The 18,202-nt window shown below is 35.9% G+C and overlaps 1 protein-coding gene across 3 annotated transcripts in view; it reads left to right on the forward strand.

Moving 5' to 3' along the window:
• Positions 1 to 985: 985 nt before the first annotated feature.
• Positions 986 to 18,202, forward strand: part of LOC136031711 (katanin p60 ATPase-containing subunit A-like 1) — a 63,567-nt gene continuing 46,350 nt past the window's right edge. The window contains exons 1-4 of one of the 3 annotated variants that reach the window (XM_065711413.1): positions 986 to 1,045; positions 7,206 to 7,397; positions 11,875 to 11,974; positions 16,143 to 16,248. In XM_065711413.1, the coding sequence (XP_065567485.1) occupies positions 7,221 to 7,397; positions 11,875 to 11,974; positions 16,143 to 16,248 (383 nt within the window). In that variant the 5' untranslated portion in view covers positions 986 to 1,045; positions 7,206 to 7,220. Of the gene's footprint in view, positions 1,159 to 2,401; positions 2,563 to 7,205; positions 7,398 to 11,874; positions 11,975 to 16,142; positions 16,249 to 18,202 lie in introns of those variants that run through there. The other 2 variants (XM_065711412.1, XM_065711414.1) reach the window with 2 other exon arrangements.

Here is an 18,202-nt window from a genome sequence, read left to right on the forward strand (position 1 = left end):
AAGACTCATTGCAGGTTAAAAGAAATTGTTTGCTCAACACATTAAGTGAAAAATATCCATCTTTTCAACAATATTACACAGATGGATCGAAAATAGGAGAGAAAGTGGGATATTCTGTATTATCAAAAGAAAGAGGCATAACAATAACAGGAAGACTTGAAGAAGGAGTGTTGGTTTTTGATGCAGAAATGACAGCATTAGAAAAAGCGTTAAGAATGATTCATGGAGAATGCCCGCAAAATAGCAAAACAGTAGAACTTTCAGATAGCAGGTCGGCGATTGCAGCAATAAAAGGAAATAGTCATAAATCTGTAATGGGAATCTACGAAGAATTTAAAAAATGTCAAGAAAAAGTTATAACAGTTGGATTAATATGGTGTCCAAGCCATTGTGACATAGATGGAAATAAAAAAGCGGACAAACTAGCAAAGGAGGCTACCTTGCTAGGCTCAATAAGTTCAGAGTGCACGAATTTCTATTCAAAATATCGAAGGATTACCTGGCTATTAAAGAAATCAGAAATAACTCGGAACCTTGAAAAATCTAGTAATCGTTATGTAGAATATTTTAAAGGAAAGACTCCAAATAAAAATTATATACCAATTACACGAAAAGCAGCAAACATTATATTTCGATTAAGAACCCAACATGCCGCGACAAAAGAACACTTGAAGAAATTAAATTTAAGTGAAACAAATATGTGTGATTGTGCAAGTGATATACAGTCCATTCGACACCTATTGGAAGAGTGCCATATCACAGGAAACCTAAGGTCTGCAGTGAAACGAATATGCGACTCTTTGAACTTCAGTTATGGTGAAGTCCCTATACTATTTCCCCCACAAAGTACAAGCCACTATGCCACTCTTATTAATAGAATAGGAAATGTACTTTCAGCTTCAAACCTTGGATGAATTTAGTTAGGATTTAAGTGGAATAAATAAAGAAATTGCATGGAGATTATGCACTTACGTCTCCAGAAAACCAATCAAGAAGAAGAAGAAGAAGAAAATCTCTGTTTCCCCGAAGAGTGGATTGTTTCACTGTTAGATTTGCCTATGTTTTCTATAGATGTCAGAAAAGGGGATGGGAGGGGGCTTGTCTTCAAGGATTAATTAATATAGAAGAATACAAATTGCTATTGAAAATTTTATTTAGGTAAAATTCAAGCTTACCTCTTTGATCAGAATCATGGTAAATGTTTGGTTTCATCACAAGGGCTCTAAACTGGAAACTATGCTGCAAAGCAGCTTAGGCCTACTTTCCAGTTTAGAGAACTTAGAAATGCCAATTCTAGACGTGTATCCATTTCTTGTTGACCCTCCTCCTCCATGGGGCAAACTAAAAATGCATAAAGTAGACTTGCTTACAGGTAACATTACCTATAGAGCAAAACATATTAGTCTATGAGCCCTGCAGGTAGTGGGGCAAGGTCTGTATTCTATATTTATTTAATAAATCTTGTTGAGTTTTTTTTTAGTTTTATCACTCTGTTGAATAAATATAGAATACAGACCTTGTCTTCCTGCCCACAGGGCTCATGGACTAATGTGCTTTGGTCTATAGGTAATGTTATGCATAAGCAAGCCCACTTTACACATTTTTAGTCTCATCAGAGAGTGATTTTAAAAGGTAAAATTCTAGTTAATTGACTTCTTGCTATCACAGAAAGGGTTTAGGTTAGGAAAATGAAACTCTCAGGGATGAATCTAAAGACTGAAGTACATCCCAGCAAGGTATTTTAAAGTACCTACCTCCACTCCTTCTCCCTCTTGAGTGCCCTGACCTTTGATGACCTTTAAAAATATGTGTGTTATAAAAGTGAGACCTTGCAAAATAGATCTTCTGCTTAATTGAAGTACAGCAAAATTGTTTTCAGCTTCATAACTTTGCTCAATCCATTTTATAAGGCTTTAAAGATATGCAAATACATTTCCTAAATTAAAAAAAAAAAAAAAACATTGATAGGGCTCAAAATTCTACTAAAATAACAGGAATTGCATTTTCAGAACTAAAGGCAGAGAAAAAGCAATTAGTAACTGAAAATTAAGGTAAAATTTTGTTTTGTGAAAATATCAATAGGTATAGACCTGTCATGTAGGCAAATTTCAGGATCCTCTAGAGGGAGAAGGAGTAGAGATGGGTACTTTAAAATACCTTCCCAGGATGTACTTTAGCCTGTAGATCCATCCCTGAAAGTTTCATTTTCCTAACCTAAACCCTTTCTGAGATAGCAAGAAGTCAATTAACTAGAATTTTACCTTTTAAAAACCTAATAGAATGATGCACTTCTCTAATAATGACAAAGAAACAATATGTGCTCATCAGAATCTTGCTAATGCAGTAATACACACTTTAGACAGCTTTTGGCAAAATTAAACGTTTACCAAGAATCACATCCAAATCCTAATTTAACATTTGTTTGCATCAGAAATAAGCTTTAGTTCCACCTCCCTAATGTGCAAATATATACCCTGAATTGGTATATATAGGGGTAGAGGTAAAGTTTCTGACACAAATGAATGTTAAATTTGGATTCAGGTCATAATTCTGACTTTAGAGGTAAGCTTATTTCTTAGCTAGGCTACCTAAATTAATGTATGTGCCACCTAAGTTAATATAGTGACAAGTTTAAGTTAACATGTATTTATTTCAAATTCAATGCAAATTAACAGCAAACCATTGAGCATTTTATTTACTAGTTCATCAATAGGCTATGTCTTATAATGACTATTAAAAAAAAAGATATTTTCAATGAGTGATGAGTGAAATGTGAAAAATATAAGTGTTAATGCATTAATACTCATTAATTATCATGAATAGAGTCATTTGCCTTCAATTTTCTAAATTTGATGATGATTATTTAGAAGTTATTTTACTAAATATAATAGCTAACCTTATTCACACATATTATATATGAAATTTAACATTTGGTTGATCCAACTGTTAATTTCTATTTATTATGTTTATTGCAACAAACTTGAAAGCTTACCATATTTGGTATTAATAAATAAATAAATAAAATTTGCTCTCATCTGGAGCAAAAAATTAACAGTCCTATTATTAACTTTTTATTGCACCTAGAACACACTCCTGCAGGGAAAAGGTTAGCCCTTGAAAATAATTTTCTAAGCTCCAATTTAGAATGAAGGATCATTCTTGAAGGTTCTATTCACTATTCACCTAGCATTACAACTTTCCATGATAAGAAAAGATGCAGGGAAAAAGTTAGCCCTTGAAAATAATTTTCTAAGCTCTAATTTAGACTGAAGGATCATTCTTGAAGGTTTTTTTTCACTATTCACCCTGCATTATAACTTTCCATGATAAGAGAAAGGCTGCTGTACTAGAATTTTATAGATATACAAATAAATCCACAATTGTTATGACAATACCAAACTTATTGTCAGCTCTAATTCCACCTCAGGGCATGATCCATATTCTTAACAAAATTAAGTATGATCTGTTATTGATATTTTATTTGCATTTTGCAGATGACAGTGATAGGCTCCTTTTAAAAAGTTAAATACTGTTGTTTTGAGTTTAGTCATCTATTCTTAAAACTTCAGACTTTAATTAAAATATGTTTATTTTTCTTGTTTTTATATCAGGAGAAAGTCAGTCTTATACAAATATTTTGCTCAAATTCTGAATTACTCCCTCATATTCAGGTACAGTTTGAATTAATCTGTATGACAAGAGCATTCTCTATTATGCAGATGATTTGCTGGTGTTTAATTTGCAACCTTTTATTTTTGCAAGGAAATATTGAATATATGCTAAAAGGACAAAGAAGTGTTGGCCTCAGTGTTAACTGTCAGAAGATTGAGTTCCTGGAGTCCACTGTCTTGGCATCTAAAGATATAAGCAAATTAAAGTATGTTTTGGTAAAAAAAAATTGGATTGTCCCAGGCATGTGCATACAGAAGGCGGGCAACTGCCTCCCCCCCTAGAACTTCAAGTTTACACTAGAAATGGCTGAAAAGCAGATGGTTGAAAAAACAGTTGAAAAGGTAGATTGTTGAACAAGCTGGCAATAAACTACTGGAATAACAGAATAAAAGTCAAACAAGAAGCAATCACCCATAATGTCTTGGAAAATTTTAGCTGTAATCCAAGAAGTTGTATGCTGAAGATTATTGAGGACTTATGATTTTTGGTGATTACTTGTTACCTTAAATTGCATTATCCAGCAAAATAAGGATTAAATCCTGTAGAATTGCTGGTTAGTGATGATGATGGTTGGATGTCTCAATGGCATCCCACTCAGTTTGTCATTGCTTTGATGACCATTCTCCATCAACGGCTCTTTTGAAGGCAGCAGTGCTGGGGGTAGTGACTGCTTTTTTGGTGAGAGAATTCCACAAACTCACTATTCTGTAAGTGAAGAAGTTATTGCATAGTCTAGTGACAGCTCTCTTCTGATACAGTTTCCAACTATGTCCCCTAATTCTGGCAGACTGGTCAAGTTGAAATAGCTTATTTAGTGGAGGATTATAATTCAGGAGCTTATGCGTCATAATAATATCACCCCTTTTATGTCTGTAGACAAGAGTGGGGAGTTTCAGCCTCTTCAGACATGATGAGTGGTTTAAGTATTTGCATCCCTCAATTGCTTTGGTAGCCTGTCTCTGAACTGTTTCTAACTTCTGCTGGTCACCTTTGTTAAGGTATTCATAAAGATTTCATAAGTATGATTGAACTTGCTTGCAATATAAGGTTTTGTGAACTGCCAATATAACTTCAGCTTCCCCGTTGCCCTTCATCATAGAATCAGCTTCCCCCCTAGACAAGAAGCTATGAAGGCCCATGGTCCCAAGTAATTCATTGGAGTAATTTAAAATATTATTTAGAATATTACATGTACCAATCAGGTTACATTAGAAATTTTTACAATGAGTATACATGTTAGGTATAAATAACCCACATTAAAAAAAATATGCCCTGAATAGAAAGATCTTGGCGAAATTTTATGCAGCTTTAGCCCTTTCCCACCTTCTTTACCTATTACCTTTATGGGTTGGTTAATATAAACTGATAGATCCCAACATCACTCTATTTATTGCAAATACTAAATAAGCCTAAACAAGACTTAGCAGCCTCCTTATTCATCATGAGCCCGACTCCCTGTCTATGTGCCCCATCCTTCCTGACTGAGTAAATAAGTTCTACATCATACAATTTCATGCTTCCTACCAGTGGGATATGAGTTTCTGAAACTCCTAATTAGTCCAGTTTGAATCATCTGAATTTGTCAGTCAAAATGTCAATGTGATAGTCCTTTTTTAATGTTGTAACACTCCAAATTCCAATTTTCATGTTAAATAATTGAAATTATTTTGGCCTCGGGAAACCCCCCTCCCCTAGAACTTCAAGTTTACACTAGAAATGGCTGAAAAGCAGATGGTTGAAAAAACAGTTGAGAAAGGTAGATTGTTGAACAAGCTGGAAATAAACTGCTGGAATAACAGAATAAAAGTCTGTTGACTGAGTAAATAAGTTCTATATCGCATAATTTCATGCTTCCTACCAGTGGGATATGAATTTTTGAAACTCCTAATTAGTCTAGTACAAATCGTCTGAATTTGTCAGTCAAAATTTCAATATGATAGTCCTTTCTTAATGCTGTAACACTCCAAATTCCAATTTTCATGTTAAATAATTGAAGTTATTTTGGCCTCAGGAAAACCAATGATCTTGGATACCAGTACAGGATGTGGATAAACATATATTCTCAAGTCTACACTAAAGTGCTTAAGCCTTATATAAGTTTATTTAGCTTGTATAAAATGTTTATACAAAAACGATTAAAAATTACTATGAATGAAGAATTTAAACAGCAAAGCAGATTTTTTAAAATAAAAGAGGCAACATTTTTTTTAGTAATAAAAATTTAAAGAGAGGTATTTTTCTAGGAGGCAAATGCCCTCTTCTGTTTCCTCCAGTTGAGGCCCCTTGGTATCTGCATTTAAAACCATGCTTTATGTATGTAAGTTCTAGTTTGGACAGTGCTTAATAAGTCCAGTCCAACTGGGGCAAGTTGTAATCCAGGAAGCACTGCTTTTCAACATTTTCTCTTTTTGGAGACCTTCATTTGTCATCATAAAAGTTCTCAATTGTGCTGAAAACATTTGCTTCAGACGTAAGAGGGCAGACAGCACAGATGCTTCTGAACAAGTTGTACCAGCCTGATGCTTCCAATGTTTGAGTTTGGGTTTGTTCTTGTAGCCACCTTTCAGTGTTACTGAGTGCCTCTTGATGTAAGAGTCAATGCTTTTATCTGGGATCCAGGAGACAAGCAAGAACAACTTCTTTGGCTTTACATTTTTGACCTCACAATACATGTCGAACACCTGCAACAGGAGTGTATTAACAGCAAAAAGTCTACCTTGACTTCATTTGACTCACCTCTGCTGCTCTCTCCATCATAGTCAGATGTAGTTGATGGCTTCACCCTGAAGGACTGGACAAGCAAAAATTACCCAAGAAAACTTGGCACAATCTTCTGCATAAGTTGCATATAGAAAATCAGCCCATGTCCAATGTTTTGTTTTTTTTTTGATAAAAACAGACCCCTATATCGGCTGGTCGATAAATCGGTGGAGCCCTGATGTGTATTTATAATATGTCAAACCAATTATCCTTTTCAAATCAGAAAACCCCTTCTCCCAGAAAAGGCAATTTAAATAAGTAAGTAATATGACAGCCCTAGACCCTTAAGGTCCAAACTGCCAGTGCTGATCTCTGTTTCATGGTGCCTCAGCCAGGAAGTGCAATGGGGGGTTGGGGGTCAGCTATACTGTGCTATCTTACCTGTACCTGTAGAATTTTGTGTATGTCCATTTACAAGATATCAAAACCTAATTCTTCTTTAAACATTACCTTATTTTAATATATATTAAATTCTACTAAGATCTGAAGGCTTACTTTCATCTCTTTTCTTTAATTTTGTAGTGATTTTGGAGGACTTTCCGCTAGATTCAGGTTTTGCATCTAGTTTCCATGAAGCTCTAGGTTTAGTACATAGGCACAACCCTTAGAGAGAGGGACATGATAACATTTTTCCCAGCATGGGTGGTTAAAACCGGAAATAGAGCTCTTTTTAATTGTCTTAGGGGAGTGGGTCCTTCAGACCAATCCTGGGAGCAAGATTCCTTTACTTCTTGCATTCGGTTTATGTACCATATACTTTTTATCTTTTCTAGGACACAAGTAATAAAATGAACGATTCAGTTGTATCTTATCGTGAAATCTGTGACAATGTGAAAATGGCCAGAGAAGCGGCAATATTGGGAAGCTATGATAGCTCTACTGCATATTATCAAGGAGTTATTTTACAAATATCCAGACTTATATCTTGTTCAACCGACCCAGTTAAGAGGTCCAAGTGGACTGAAGTAAGTAGATCTTGGAAAATGCAATATGTAAAAATACCAATAATAGATACAAGTCGTTTAAACATGGGCTCTTAGCTCAGAAAACAAAACAACAGTAGACCTATAGTAACAACCATAGTTTGCCTAATGGATAGATAGATAGATAGATACATGTTTATTTACAACAAGTATTAAACCATTTAAACAAACAGCGCAAATGCCTAATGGCATACATGGAGGGTGATAATTGCTCCCTTATTCCAGACTTTTAAAAATGCATAAAATAAGTCTTATTTCTTCTATATAGTTATATAGTATCATTCGTTGAATCTGCTTTCTAGTCTGTCCACTGAGCATGACATTTTTGCTGTTCCTGCTACACCGACTGGTGGACGTCCCTCCGGTGGTTTAGCTACTATTTTACCCAAGTCTCTTGATGCAGCTATTCTAGCAATTGATACAAATTTTTTAGCTTGTAGTTTTTCAAACGTAGTTTTAATTAATTGTTATTTTCCGACTGATTACCATGATGATATTTCTTTTGATGCGTTTACTCAATGCTGTTTTAATCTTAGTCGTTTTGTCTCTAGTTTACAGTCAAATTTGCGTACTTATATTTTAGGTGATTTTAACTGTGATCCAAATATAGCAAATGAAAGGGGTACAATTTTATCTTCTTGTCTTCCTAATTTTTCTGTTTTACCGAAGTCCCAGGATTTTACTTATATTCATTGGAGTGGTAGTACAACTAATATTGATCATGTTTTTTCTTCTAACCCAAGTGATCCTTTGCCTGTGGTTACTGTAATCGAAGATTTCCCCGTTAGTGACCACATGCCGCTTCAGTTCCTTATACCCCCTTTGGATTCTCGTCCTTCCCCAGTTCGTTTTTCTGGTAATAAGCTTCCTAAATTTTTTGATCGGGTTGATTGGAATCCAAATTTTAGACCGCTTTACCAAGAAAGAGTTGGGACTTTAATTGATAAAGTCTATATCCCTGATAGTTTGGATTCAATGGATAGTAATCCCTCTTTGACTATTAATTTTCTTTATTTTGAATTAATCCATTGCTTAAAGTATGGTGCTGCGGCAGTTTTTCCTACTAATAGGATAAGATTGGGCGCGCAGAAACCTTTTTGGAGCCTCAATCCTTTTTTGGTAAATTCTAATAAGGCGGCTAAACAAGCGTATTGGGAATGGCGGGCCCTCGGTAAGCCAAGAGACTCGCATCCAGTTTTTTTGCTAATGAAAAAGAGAAAGGCTGAATTCCAAGCAGAGGTCCGTCGTCATAATAACCTGATCATAGAAGAAGCTTCTTCAAACATTGATAACGACAAGGACAAAAATCTCCTTTGGAATATTCTCCGAGGCAATAGGCGGATTAACATGCCTGATACTAATTCCACACCATCGCTAAAAGAGTGGGAAAATTATTTTTCTAAGTTGTCGACTTCGTACGATTCTAACAGTGTTGTGTTGCAATTAGATGAAAGGTTGAAGAATTTTTCAACTGATTACAGGATTTCTGAGGATATGTTACGTGGAGCAATCAAAACGTTAAAGGCGCAGTCGGCTAAGGATCATGATGGCTTATTTGCTAATCACCTCAAACTTGCTCCTTCTTCATTTCTTATTGCTCTACTGGCATTTTTCAACCTTTTACTTACTACTGGTTTAGTACCATCGTCATTCTATATTGGCATAGTTACGCCTATTCCTAAGAGCGGGAAAAAAGACTTGTCATCTTGTAGCTCCTGGAGGCCAATTACTAGGGGTTCTATGATTGGGAAAGTGTTTGAGTTGTGTTTGAAGGATCTTCTTGAAATTCTTGACACTGGTTCTAATCAAGTTGGTTTCAAGAGAGGTTTGGGATGTGACCATGCCCATGCATCTTTCAGCAAAGTTATTGAAGAAGCGAGGATCTCTGGTCAACCGCTATACGCCCTCTTGATTGATATCAAAGGGGCCTTTGATAACATTTCTCATGCATCCGCTCTGCTCACTTTAATCCATGCTGGATTGCCCCTAGCTGTCATACGAGTCCTTCGCTCTTGGTATTCTGGTTTAAAGATCCGTATCTGTCCGAGTTCGTCTTCATCTCAGTCCAAATTAATTCAAGTGGGTAGAGGAATTAGACAAGGAGGAATTATTTCTCCTTATATATTCAATTCTTGTTTAGCTACTGCCCTTAATTCTCTTTCCTGCTCGTTTGTTTCATTATCTCGAAATCTGTCTTACATTGCATATGCTGATGACATTATCCTTCTAAGCCGGTCCAAGTCTAGTCTTGTTTCTAATTTTAATATTTTAATTAATTGTTTAAAAGGTTTGGGCCTTTCTATCAGTTTTGAAAAATGTCAATTTTTTGTTGTAAATTGTTTAGAGGATAATGTCAGGGCGACTCTCGATTGCGGCAATGGTGTTATTTTTCAGTCGTCGCCAATAGTCACTTATTTGGGATTACCTTATGCTGCTTCGAAAAGAGATTTCAAACCAGTCCTGGTTCAGCATGTTCAGATGAAACTACGCAAGGCATTTGGTCTTTTAATTCGTTTTCGGGGTCTTTACCGTCGGGACGTCCTTGGTCGTATGTATAGCGCTGTTGCTCTGCCTCACGTATTGTTCCCGTCCCTCCTCTTCCGAAATTTCAGACCTTCTGATCTTTCGCCCATTAAAGTTGCTTATTTTAAATTTTGTAAATTTTTACTTGGTTTCCCCCTTTCTTTTAGTAACACTGAGATTGTTTTAAAGCTTAATGTGAAGGATCCTGTAGTCTGTATAAAGAAAAAATATAAAACATTTGAAGATAGGGCGAAAATTAGCCTTTTAGGCCACAATTTATTTCCGTTTTTTAGTAACAGTTCTGGCTCTTCATGATTTATAGGCTAATCTATTTAGCAAGTGTTTTTTTTTTTTTTTTTTTTTTTTTTTTTTTTTTTTTTTTTTTTTTTTTTTTTTTTTTATGTGTTCGATCAATATTTGATACGTTTTGATTGTAAGTGTTATCAGTTGTTTTTTCTTTATATTATATTGTAGCGTACTCCTCATTTTTTGAGGGAAATAAAGAAAATAAAATAAAATAATAATAGGTAATTATAACTAGCAAGCATAAACTTGTCACCTGTGATTTGTTTCCCTGTTTTCAAATATGCAAACTTGCAAAGCCTTTACACAACTATTTTACTAAATTAGGTGTTCTGGCAATCTTAAAATTTAAAGCACATAATGTCAGAGCCGTATAAGTGACATGTCATTTTATGATATGTACTATATATGGCAATTTTTAAAGAAACTTCTGACAATTTTTAGAATTTTTTTTTTTTTTGAAACAGATAATCATTCCTGTTATTGATATATGGACGTCCCCAACAATTCACCCTTTTTATGTCGACAATAAATGTTCCTTTGTTAGATTAATTTCTCTTAATTTTTGCTAGAAACATGACATCTATCAGAAGACACTAGGGTCTTTTTTATTTAATCCTCAGTATGTTTATTTTGGTTCTTGCATGTATTTTTATGAGGACGCCGCAAATAGAATTGCCAGCACATCGAATTTTGGCAAATGTGCCAGTCATTTCCCTGCTATTGGCAATGTTCATATTGTCATACAATATTGAAAGCTATTGACAATATTCATTCTCATTGCACCTCTCATTACTGCAAACAAAATTGCCATCACAGCCAATTTGGCATGTATGCCAGTCGCTTCCCAGCTATTGACAATATTCATGTTGTCATACAATATTGACAGCAGTTGACAATATTCATTATCAATGTACCTCTCATCACCTAGTAATAAAACGCAAAACCTGCCTTGTTTAGGATATAAGAATAACAATTTGTATGCTTTATTTCTGGAAATAGTGAAATCAGCTTTTTTGCCTTAAAGAAATTTTGTTGGCAAGGACATATCTAGCATTTTTTATTCAGGAGGTGGGTGGAGGGTACAAAAACAAAGCATACACGATGCATCAACAATTTGTCTAGATGCGGTTTTCTTACTGTTTTACGAATCAACAAAAAATCGGGGTGGGCTTCATACCCAGTACCCTTCATCCCTCCTGGGTATGTTGCTTGTCGAATTATATGATTAGGAAAGCTTATCAAGGTACCTGAAGACCAGACTAATGACCTCTGTCATTTTTTTGCATTAAAAGTACAGTTTTGTAAATTCATTATGTGCAGCAATTCATAATTAGTTCTATTAAGTATTTCAAAACGTTTTTCTGTCATTAATATGGATAATCCAAACTGTATTGCATCTTTGAAGCTTTAGCTGCTATTGTGAGGTTGTGTAGTATTTTTGGAAAATGGGAACAGGGGACAAACGAAAAACTGAACATACTTATTTAGCCAATACTCTAGTCATTCCTGTACAGTTTGTCCACGAGAAATCCATTCTTGAGCTTCTAAATATAGCTCTGCAAACATTTGGAATCTAGCAATAAGGTTTTTAGGTTTGAACAAACTGGACTAAAGGCTAAAATGATTTCAGGCTCAGCAGAAGCTTGCCATTGAGTTGGATCAAGTCAAACAACTTCAAAATACGTTGAACTCCTTAAGATCTGATTTAGAAAGAGAGACTAATACTTCAGGTAAGACTTTATTGCTTCTAAATTTTAATATTTGAGGGGCATAAAACTATTTTTAAAAGTCGTGAACTGGGCTGGCCTGTTTTAAGGCTCATACAATCTTTAATGGTGTCATGTGGTGTATATTTAAAACCAGGTAAAAAGCTAATCTTCAGCTACTGAAGATATACCTTATACTGAAATTACATAATTTTTTGGAATCAGGAATACATATTAGCTTTTGATAAGCTGGTGAAGGTCTATACATTTGATAGCCAAAATAGATTTTTTTTTTTTTAATTATGAGGTGCAAAGATATGTTTGCCAATTGAGGCATGGAAGGTTCATAATCTGGTCTGTTTTAAACCTAAAAAGCGTATTTTAATTGTGAAAAAATCTATTAGTGAAGACGCGACAATGTATGCCAGATCTTGAGTGAAGCCTTTACCTCAAGGAGGTCTGATGAAGCACAAACATTGAAGACCACACCTGTCAATTTTGACTATGTTTTGTTAAACAATTGCCGCCAGCTGACGAAGAGATTTTGATATTCCTGTCACCCTTCTCCCCCAGAGCTTAGGTCAGGTACAGACTGCAAAAGACACAGCTAAGAGCCTCACTCTTAAGTCGTATCAAGATTTGTTCGGCATCCTACTTCTCGTTCTGGCAGATGAACAAATGGAATATCTTCCTCCTCTTCCATAGAGGGTGAATTGATCCTGGATTAAAAAAAAGTATAACTAGGTATAATAAAGGTATAAATAAGGTATAATAGGGCATTTACTGTTACCCTTGACTAAGCTTGGATGAGACTCACTAACGTTTTTGGTAAGTAACTTGGTAACTGGCACTCACAACTCGTTGTAGTAGATATGATTAATTAGTTTAAGAATTTTTGCCCTAATTACCAGCATAGGTAAGGCTGGCTTTATACCTGGAAAGGCACAAATTGGACACTACATCTTACTACCCAACATGTTTTATTTATGCCTGGTTTTCGTTTCTAGTAGATGTCACGATACAAAGAATGAAACAGCCCCCTCTCCCGCGAAGGTAGGCTTAATTTTGACACCCAAAATAGGAAAACCAGGGCATTTTACCCAGATACCCAGAAAACAACACGTTGTTAGCACTTGAATTTTATAGACGAATAGCATTGTCAAATTCTCTTTAATGTTGCCATGTTGAATCTAGAAATAAATAAGCAAAACTAATTAGTAAAATTTAACAGCACTGTTTGTCAGTAAGAATTCAAGCAATAACAATCTGTTGATTCTCAAAGACAAATACACCTTCAAAGGAAAGCTACGGCATCTTCAGCTGTTTGATGTCAGCTGTTTTTAGCTTAATTTCTACTGTTTTTTTTTTTTCACTTACATTCTTTAGAATTCTGCGCCCGCCGCCACCTGAAGCCACATAGCTGCAGATGGGGATCTTTTCATTAAAATTAAATTTCTGACTTTTTCTTAATTTTTAATGTGTATATTCCTTTGTAAGTCTTTACTTCGCCAAATCAAAAAATAAGATTTCGTTTCACTATCCTTGATAAATTAAAGTTAATGTGGTTGTTATTACAGTATGATAATAACTTAAATTAAAAAAAAACAGCTAAACCTGAAAAATCTGAAGTTAATTATCCTCCAAAAAACTTGCTCTATGCCCCTTTAAGGCTTGGACCCTAAGGATTTCACCCCACTCCCAGCATTCGGTCACGCCTAAAAACTGCGATTTTGTGTGTTTTTTTAGTTGTTTTAAAACTGTGAAGCTGGTAGAACAGCATCAGATTTGTGTCAATGTTGCCACGTTGGACCGTAAAAACAAATAAGCAAAAGTAATTATTTATATTTGATTACGGTTTTTTGTCCGAAAAAGTTAAAAAAAAAGAAAAAAATATGCCCGGTGTACGAAACTGACACAAAGTTCATCGAAATTACTGTAATGAGCATTAACAGCAAAAAATTTGCAGTAAAACACTGCTCGAATTCAGTGTTTACAATTTTTTCTTGCTTTTCATTCATTTAATAAGTTCTGGCAAAAATTGGTACAGATGTTCCTCATCAGGTTGGTGGCAAACCAAAAAGAAATACCGCTGATTAATCTGTATGAGTTTTCGTGTTAGGACTAGTCCTCGAAACCGCGCCGAATTTTAATTCTGCGCTGATTGACATAAATATGCGTGGCAACACGGCGTTGCCGGCACGCCATGATAATGTTTTAATTTCAAAAAGTAAAGCTGTATCAGTTCTTATCGGAATTCCTTCTTCTTTCTAAGCTAGAGTTCTTGGCCTTCACAATTCCTTTTCAGCTTCATTATCATGACCAATTCTCGCACAAAATAAGGACGAAACATCAAGCCTAACTTCTCCCATACATTCTTTCAGTCCGAATGATTGACTCTTGAGACCTTAAACTGTATGAGAATTCAGTTGATCCAACAAAATAGAAATTCAAAATAAAGTTCGTTGCACCATATCTCCATGGCTCTTTTATGAACCGTCAAGGGAATGTGATGGCTATATCTCATTCTATGTCTGGATTTCTTTGTCTTGTAACTGACATCTACCTCTTTGATTACCCAATACCCATGTGGGCAATTCCCTGAGGTCCCTTCCTTCATTTGTCACTATTCGTAACGCTTATTTTTATGTGGAGGATTGCTAGCCCAACCGACCCTAGGCCTGGAAACTGATTAGAGCTTAATTCAGCAAGATACTGAGTAATGAGAAATGATACTGAGTAATGAGTAATGAGAAGCTGCTGCAGCTCACCAAGCAGTCTCAGTTTTTATCCAAGCAGCTGAGCGTACCTTGCGATGGTTCCGAAACCTACTTCGAGTACCCCTGCACTTACCCGTAAAGATGATCTTTGACTTTGACCCTACGCACGGTTGGAAGTGACCCCGCGGCCGACCACCTGTCCGAGTTCCTGGCGATGGCAAACATCAGACCAAGTGAAGCACAAACACTTGCACTGGACCGAAGCGGATGGAGGAGGCAGACGTCACTCTACGCCGAGCAGCGCACGGTAGGAGACCTAAATTAGGTTAAGTCTTCCTTCATTCAAATGTTCGTAAAAACCATGTTTATGTCCACATTACTATTGTTTTTCCTTCAATGACATCGTAAAGAAAACTGGGTGTCACATTTTACAATCCGGCGTACAATTTCTCTCCTTTCTTATTTTTCTGTTGTTTTTGCTTTATTGCGCCAGAATGGAATAATCAAGGCACTTAATTAGAAATAAAAACTCAAACGCTTCCTCTTAAAATTTTGACTAGCTTGTAGTTGCGATTCATAAAAATAAATCGGTTTGAATGGTGTGGATTCAACATTGAACGATTAGCAGTAACTACTTGTCCTGTGCCACTGAAAACTCCTTCTTCTGCCGCACTTGTTGGCAATGACAGAACTTCTCTTGCCAAATCAATCTATCCATGGCAGCTGAGTCGAAGATCTTTTCGAACAGCAATTGTTGGATTGATTGCATCAACCAGGGCAGGAAGATATAAATCTACTTGACGGCGAATCACGTTATTACTCTCATCCTGTTTTGTACCATCGCTGAACTTATCTATCATCTTATACAGCTGCTTTATGTTCTTTGATATGGGATCATGAGGACATATATATTGCTGCTGCTCTTTTCAGAAAATCCACTAGCCACATTCAAATGACTGGTTGGGATAGATGATCCACTAACAGCAACAAAGATTGTAACCACCTTTTTGCCCTCTTTACGGGTGTTTTCCTCCTCGTATGAAAGAATTCCTGTCACATTAGCACGTTCCTTACACCTGAAGTATTGATTGGACAAAGTTGGCCCATGGGCGATAGATTAAAATTATTATGTCTGTCTGCAACTCTAGCATCTTGACCATTTTGAACAAAAGCTCACATTTTGTCATTGGACAATCAAAAACAAAGGAAGTTGTTACCCATTGTTTGTTTTGGGAAGATTTCTCAGGTAGTTACTATGGGAAGTTGATCACAGTTGAAAAACACTTTACTGGGTGGTAGTTTCGCAGCTTCTGTGTATTTCAAAGATTTTTTTTTGAAAATGAGAACAAAATATTCCGCAATGGGGATATAAGGGAGTAAAACACTTAGATCTCAACATAAAAATTATTTTATGTTTGACCATGGTTAATTAAGAAAAATTCAGTTTTCTTAATGCAAATCAACTCTCTTTTTAGCTGTAGCTGGTGCTGGCGGATGTTCTTTTGAAGTCGATGACAGTCCATGGGCAAGTCCTTCTCGAGATCCTGATGTCTGGCCTTCACCGAAATGCGCAGATCATAGGTAAGACCCATTTAGTTCAACAGTAGGGAGGGAGGAGGCTCTTAATATAGTTTTACCAGTATTTCGAGTATTAAGGAGGCTCTTAATATAGTTGTTACCAGCACTGAGGAGGCTCTTAATATAGTTTTACCAGTATTTGGAGTCTTGTTAATAGTAGGTGTATGGGCATATTAAAGATGAATGTAAAGATAGGAAAACACCAATCTCTCTTTATTAATTAAAAAGAAGAAGTAATTTTCTATAGAACAGAAAAAAATGGTAAAAGAAGCAAAATTCGTTAATTATACTATATGATTCTTTGGAATGCTATTTTTTGGTTTTTGAATTAGATACGCAGAGCCACTCAAGGGGGGGGGACCTGGTCGGCTACCTCAAGCTTCGCAGCCCGGGGGCTTCCCACTTTGATTAGGCTTTATGCTTATATTTGAGTCGGGAGGGGGGGGGGGGGCTGTAAATAATTTTCCCCGGGCACCACTAACCCTAGGTAGATAATCGAAGGATGGATACTTAAGGACCATTCGTAGCATACAGGTTAAAGCTCATATTTTATAAGATGAACACCTTTGAGGGTGCTTTATGATGCCATATTACAGGAAGGATACTTTTTAACCATTGTTAGCAGACAGGTTAAAGCTTATATTTAATAAGAGCAGTCTTTGAGGGGGCTTTATAATGGCATATTATAGGAAGGATACTTTTTAACCATTGTTTGCAGACAGGTTAAAGCTCATATTTAATAAGAGCAGTCTTTAAGGGGGCTTTATAATGGCATATTACAGGAAGGATACTTTTAACCATTGGTAGCGAACAGGTTAAAGCGCATATACCACGTTCGAAGTATTATTTGAAAGCAAACGAATACATCCGATTTCTGATTCAGTATGACTTGTTGTTCATGCTGAAAAAATTGACAAATTTTAGCTGCTGTAAGACAAAAAGGGCTGTGTGAAACGAACGATATTTATAGCCCATCCCCTTAAACTCGTATCGATTAGAATCAATTAACCAAATCAATTAGTAAATCAGTTCGATCCCCGCTGTAGCAAGGTTGGGTGACAAGCTTGCTACTTGCCCCTGTAAAAAACACTCAGCAACTGAAGCGTCGACTCGACATCCTATGCGCCAGCAATAGCTCAGGAGGATCTTTATCGGTCTTTTTAACTCTGGGTTGATTGGATCAATCTGATTTGTTTGACCTTATTAATTTTTTAAATACTAGAATAAAAGGGAGAGCAAAAATTTTAATTTTCGTTCAACGGAAGCTTCGACTCGACATCCTATGCACCAGCAATGGTTCAGGAGGATCTTCGTCGGTCTTCTTAACTCTGGGTTGATTGGATCAATCTGCTTTGTTGGACCTTAATAATTTCTTAAATATTTGGAAGTTTCTTTTTCTTTTTTTTTTACGTATTATATTTATTCTAGTCATTTGTAAGGATTGTTTGAAACGGGAGTTCTTGAATGAAATACATTTTCCCTTTTATGTGTCAAAAAGTCTTTCTTGTATAAGGAACTGGTGATCAATATTAGTTGAAAAACTGGAAAAGTACTTTTTTTAACCCTCCCTTATAATTTGTCTTTTTTTAAAATAACCCTTCTTGAATTGCCGCAACTGATTCTGCCTTTAGTTTCTTAAGAAATTGTCTCTATTTACCGCCAAATATGTCTTGTATACTACATTTACTGCTAATAACTCAAAGCAGCACCAAGCCGCCTGAGGCGAACACTCTTCCTCCATGCACATTCTTCCTCCATCCCAACCCGTTTAAACGCTCCCTCTTTACACCCTCAGAAGAAATTCCAAATCCCTTAAATCTTTCCTTACGACATCCGTGAAAGAGTGAATATTGTAGTCGCAAACATTCTACTGATTTTAAATTTGCTTTTAGTTAATAGTGGAGCATAATCATAAATGTATATTTTTAGCTTAAGCCCAAGCTTGGACACAAGGATC

The sequence above is a fragment of the Artemia franciscana genome, chromosome 10 (assembly GCF_032884065.1).
Source record: "Artemia franciscana chromosome 10, ASM3288406v1, whole genome shotgun sequence".
NCBI lineage: Eukaryota > Metazoa > Arthropoda > Branchiopoda > Anostraca > Artemiidae > Artemia > Artemia franciscana.